The sequence below is a fragment of the Cariama cristata genome, unplaced genomic scaffold (assembly GCF_000690535.1).
Source record: "Cariama cristata isolate BGI_N322 unplaced genomic scaffold, ASM69053v1 scaffold4079, whole genome shotgun sequence".
In the NCBI taxonomy this organism is placed as follows: domain Eukaryota; kingdom Metazoa; phylum Chordata; class Aves; order Cariamiformes; family Cariamidae; genus Cariama; species Cariama cristata.
Window position 1 is genome coordinate 1 of NW_009637378.1, and position 5,521 is coordinate 5,521.

Here is a 5,521-nt window from a genome sequence, read left to right on the forward strand (position 1 = left end):
ATTCCCCCTCTGCTCCTGCCAGACCCCAGCAATGCTCCGGAGAAGCTGAGTTTTCCAATGTTTTATTTGTGTTTTGAGATTACAGAGTCTTTATTGCTGATCTAATACAATCACTTAGACATTAATATTTAAAACATCCTTTTGAAAATGTTATGTTTGCAAAGTTTTCATTTCCTCACTGCAGGCTGATGACAGGTTTTGTCTTATTATTCCTAAAGTTCAGAACAGAATTAATTTCCTTATACAATTTTGCTGGTGTTACCTAAATCGCCTTTTTCCTAATTCTTTAAAAATGTGTTACATTAAAAAAAACAAACAAAAAACAAATAACCCATTACACGTTTAATTTAGAGATGATCACAGAATATGATTCCAGATTGATTAGGAAAAAGCCAAGCAAGCAAAAAAGCTTACAGAAGCAGCAGAACGACATGGAGAAGAGCTTTAAAAATCAAGGTGGGAAAAGCCAGTTGGGATTTTATGATGATTTTTTTCTTTCTCTCCTATCTACCTGAAAGATCGAACGGGCTTAAAAATCGGCACGAAGGAATTGAGGGCTGAGGACAGCACCACCGTATGCTGCACAAGCGACGGACACGGGGAGGGAGGCGACTGCGTGAGCTGTACCGAAGGGTCACGCGGATGGAGCGGGATTTTCCCGGGGCAGAAGCGGCTGCAGTCGGGACACCCGTTTTTCCAAAAGCTGCTTTGCTCAACGTGACCCCGCAACCGCGTTTCACCCCGACCGAGAGCAGGATCTCCCGCTGCGCATCTGCAGGGAACAACAGCGACTCGGGGGTTCGCTGGCGGATGCTCCGGCGTGGGGAAAGACCCGAACGTGACATTTCAAATAGCTCAGGGGACTCTTCCCCAAAATCTCAGGATCTGGATGGAATTCACGAGCGAGCAGAGATTATTTCAAGTTTGTGGTTAGTGATCAGTCTGTGATGAAGTCTCCTCAAAGCCTCAAGGTCTCCTCAAAGCCCCAACGTCTCCTGAAAGGCTTCGCAAAGCCCTAAGGTCTTCTCCAGGTCTTCTCAAGGTCTTCTCAAGGTGTTACTTCTAGGCGTTGAGAAATTTCAAAGAGAAACTTGGAATAAGCAAGCATATGAGAACGTTTGCTCGGAAGACGAGCGGCTTGTGGTCAAGCTCACATCAGACCTCAGCATCGAGAGCTGCGAGAAGGACTTGGCCGCCGAGACCGTAATTCCACAATTTTTCCTTTCTTGTGCGTGAACGAGCTGCCACAAAAGAGTTTTTTCATGACGGCAAAGAAGTCCGCGAGGACAAAAGAAGAATCCGTAGCTGATGAGGGACTCGGGTACCAAAGCAGCAACCACAGGATAAAGGCTTTTGTGCGAACGGGGTCGGGCAATTTTATTCTAGGACCGTGTTCTCCACATGAACCGTAACAGTGATTCTGACGAGACGCAGAGACTTGGGAAGTCACCTCGGTAAGCGTGTCGTGCTGCCGGCAGCCTTCAGGCGGGACATCCTGGGCTAAAACAAGTAACTACGGCAAACTTGTTCTCCATCACCTCTGATGCATCAAGATTTGAGGCGACGGAAGGGTTTTACTGATGCTGAACTCTTCCCCGCGCACAGAATCGGTGTGGGGATCGGTCCAGCGTACGTCTCATACACTCAAAGGGGATTTCCAGATTTTTATCGTACAAATACTACTAGAAAATAAAACTCCAAAGATTTCCAATGACGACTGAAATTCAGCTGGAGAAAGACCTCGTGTGGACACGGGTCCTCCCAGCTGGGATGGCCGACGAGCTCTGCTTGGGTTTGGAGGAGCCCCCTGACACATGAGCAGCATTGGTCGGCGAGGTTGCAAGGCTCTTCCGCCATCGTGGGCACGCCAGGCTGCCCCGCAGCCTCGCCGGGAATACGACTTTGGTTGAACCGTAGGACGTTGGCACTCGTAACGTAAGCAGCAGGAAAATACTGCGGAGCTGCGATGAAGGGAGTGGTGGTGGGTCCTACCCCCCCACCACCACGTCTGCCTCCGAGCGGGCACCGCTCTGCCCTCCTGGGCGCTAGGGGCTATCCCTGGCTGACGCTAACGACCGGACCCTTCGTTACAGCTTTCAGCAGCGCTAAGGCGAAGTTCACTGACTCGCTGGCAGAACCGTCCCTCGGGCAGTTCGGCAGAATTACAGGAGGTTTCTCCAGCGATCGCCGGCGAGATTTACCGCTTCGCCGCCAAGGCGGCACCCGGCCGGTCGGCAGCGCCTGGAGCAAACAAGGTTTTTAGCTGCGTTGTCAAATGGCATGAAAAATGCAAACCCGGCCGCCCTCCGGCCGGCTCTCATGGCTGCTGGGATCCTCCTCCGCTGGAAAAAGCGCCGGGATGCGAAGGAAACCAAAAGCAACGTGCGACCTCAAAGTCAGATCCCGCGGCTCCCATCGTGCGCGTCGGATTAACGGTGATAACGGACTATTCCAAGTACATTGCAGTGATTCGATTCCACCAGCTTCTTCCTCGCCTCCCCCATCCTCCCAGCCCGGAAAAAGAACAACCCAAAGAGAAAAATGAAACAGGAGGAAATCCACCGTTTCCCAGTCCCGTGGCAGTACGAACACCAGTGGCAGAGGCCGCATGTACAGTATTCTAATTTAATAAATAAATAACCTAAACACACTGTCTACTATGTGAGCAAGCCCGGCTCTAACTTAGGAAGCTTGCGCTGTTTCATCCTGTACAGTAGTTGAGAAAAGACTTGGGTTCTTGTTCCTCGCGATTCTCTGGGATACAGCGGCAGGAACTTAATATCTGGGGAAAAGGAGAGAAAATGAGGTTTTGGTGAGCCGTTGGGGAAGGGACGCGAAGCTCCCCCAGCATCAACACGCTGTGTCTTGGGAGGGGTAGACACCAAGGAAAGAAATTATTTGGAAAGGGACTCAGTCCTCATCTCCTCCCCCACAAATACCACGTTATATTTAGCCACCTGCCCTCGCTGCTTGAACGCTGCCGCTCGCTTCAAACACGGGAAGGGGAAAATTCAACGGCGCCCGATTGCCTTGGGGACCAAGTCCCAGCGGTTTGCAGCAACATCAGCTCCGAAACCGGGAGGATGCACTGGAGGTGCAAGAGCAAATGCCTTAAACACCAAAGCCTGGCTCAAACCGGCTGAATTTATTGGAAGGGCTCCCGTTAGGCTGGGAACTAAAAGCAGATAATTCACATCGCAAATGAAGCTACATGTAAGGAGAGAGAGGTGCTTGCTTCAACGAAGCAAGCTGTTGAGCTGCATGGGGATGAAGTCTAATTGCCTGTTGTATCCAGAAAAAGAGGTTACGTGCACCTGGAGATCTCCTCTCACCTCCCGTCCCACGTGCCAAAGTAGGGAACTTGGGAAAAGCCTCTTTGCCTTTTGTATGTGGAGGCTTAAATTCCTGTGGGACACCAAGCCAAAGCTGTCGGAGTACACCTCTGCCCCGCGGCGCAGGCGGGATGTTTGAGTCGGCGTGGCTGTCCCTCGACGCAGGGAATTTGCCGTGACCCTCTACTTATCCCAGCTCCTATGCGCGTGGGACAAACCACGCTCCCCGCAAGGTCGGCACTACTGCCAGACACTGAAACCGGGCAAAGACAACGGAGTCGGAGGAAACTCCTCCATGGGAGAGCACGGCCATGTGGCAGCACCATAATTTTGCACGTAACATAGGGCAGGAAAAAAAAAAGCTCAGGATCTGGCAAGGCCCACCAAACCCCAAAACTGGAGTGTTTTGGCGTGGCATTGCTCTTGCGGGAGCGCTGAAGACCTGCACATCGAGAAAATGCCTCTTCCTGCGAGAAAAGGATCTGGGCTTCAACCCCCGACAAGCTGATCTGTGCCTGTGCAAAGCCATTTCATTTTCACAGTAAAAAATGGGTTGCAGTGTTGGCTACAAACATAAACCTGGAAAGGGAAACGATCCAGGGGCTCATATTGAAAATTATTACTGTTTTTTGGGGATCAGCCCAGCCCGTGCTGGGGGAGGAGAGCCATCGAGCCAAGCCCATCCCAGCAGCCCCCGGCGCAAGGGGTGAACGCTGCTCTGCGCCATCTCATCCTTCGTCAAACTTTAAAAATAAAGCTGTCATCTGAGTTGGCCGGGTGGCATCACTCTGCTATTTGCCACGTCTGGGTGACAGCTGCTGCCAGATACAAAGGGCTCGTGTCCTGCCAAGCGCTCTGCGTCACGGCTCCAACCGCGCCGTCCCCTTCCCAGCCCAACCGCTTTCTGCGTGGCGATGGGAATTATCAGAAAGCCCGTGATATCTTCTCAGGGGACTGGTGGGATTAAACCCCGTCCCTCTGCCCGGCCCCCACGCGTACCCCACAGTCGCAGCAGAAGAAAGAGAGAGGTGGAGGAGCAGCACCTGTAGTAGTTCGGTTTGAAAGGTCCGTTCTTATTCAGTCCCAGGTATTTTGCTTGTTCATCCGTTAGCTCTGTCAGGTGGGCATCGAATGTTGGGAGGTGAAGGCTTGCGACGTACTCGTCTGAAACGATTTCAAGCCTCGTTAGTACGGGTAAGGGGAAGGCAATGAGTCCCCTCCTGCTGTGCACCAGGTCCCTAAAGCCCCAGCTGGGAAAGGCATCACTCCTCACGCCTTTGCTGCTAAACTGTAGGACTGCTTTTCACCCTGAATGGGGAAAACCAAGGCTCTCATCTGCTTGGAGTCAGGGGGGAAAACCTTTCTCTGCGATACTCTTCTAGCAGGACTCCTGGGTCTGCTGCTGTGTTACGCCGTAGCCTTGGGCAAGCTCGGATGCTCCACAGATGCAGGAGCCGCTGGACATTTCTGGTAGGTGACACCTAACGCCCAAGCTAGGGACAAGCTGCACCTGGTCTCAAAAACATACAATTACCACAAAAAAGTCCAGTTTTGCAGCAAAAGCGTGGACAGTGTAGCTTGTGTCCTCAGGAGGGGGTTCTGCTGGCAGAGCTGTTGGTCAGGGACTACGTGTATTCACAGCCAACGAAGGCAGCTCTGCCGGCAGAAACCCTAGGCGAAAATCCCCCGCATCAGTGCGGATAGACTCCTGCGGTCGGCCAAGCGCGTCAGCCTGTTTTCCCCAGGTGGGACGGAGAAACAACGCGTCCAATTTAGCAAAGAGCCCAGACGCAGTGGGAAGAACTTGCTGGAAGACCCTGAGCTTGGCAGGGAGGCAAACAAGAGAGCCCAGGAGGCTGCGATGCCCTGCCGCCCTCAGCCCAGCCCAGCAAAACCTCCCATCTGTTCAATCGCAAAACCAAAAAAGAGAAGGCAACGAGTACATCTTTACCCATTTTCTTAGGCAGCAAGTACACGTCTTGCTTGTAGCGGCCTTCGGGAGCGTTGTACAGCTCTATCAAAGCCAAAGCCTGGATGGAGAAGACACTTAGGTAAGTTACTGCTGCCCGCCATGGAGCAAGATGCTGCTTTCGGCTCAGCCCAAACCCTACTCGCCTGCGTGGTGGCAGTGATGGACAAGACGAAGGTGGGGACGGTGGAGCAGCTCAGGTTCAGAAGGCGGGCCTGGG

At 52.5% G+C, this 5,521-nt stretch overlaps 1 protein-coding gene across 1 annotated transcript in view; it reads right to left on the reverse strand.

The window, feature by feature from the left end:
- Nucleotides 1–2,657: 2,657 nt before the first annotated feature.
- Nucleotides 2,658–5,521, reverse strand: part of LOC104167905 (putative adenosylhomocysteinase 3) — a 35,937-nt gene continuing 33,073 nt past the window's right edge. Inside the window, exons 14-17 of the mRNA XM_009708302.1 lie at nt 5,448–5,516; nt 5,284–5,362; nt 4,332–4,496; nt 2,658–2,782 (exon numbers count right to left, since the gene is read on the reverse strand). Of these exons, the coding sequence (XP_009706604.1) occupies nt 2,658–2,782; nt 4,332–4,496; nt 5,284–5,362; nt 5,448–5,516 (438 nt within the window). The remainder of the gene's footprint in view (nt 2,783–4,331; nt 4,497–5,283; nt 5,363–5,447; nt 5,517–5,521) is intronic.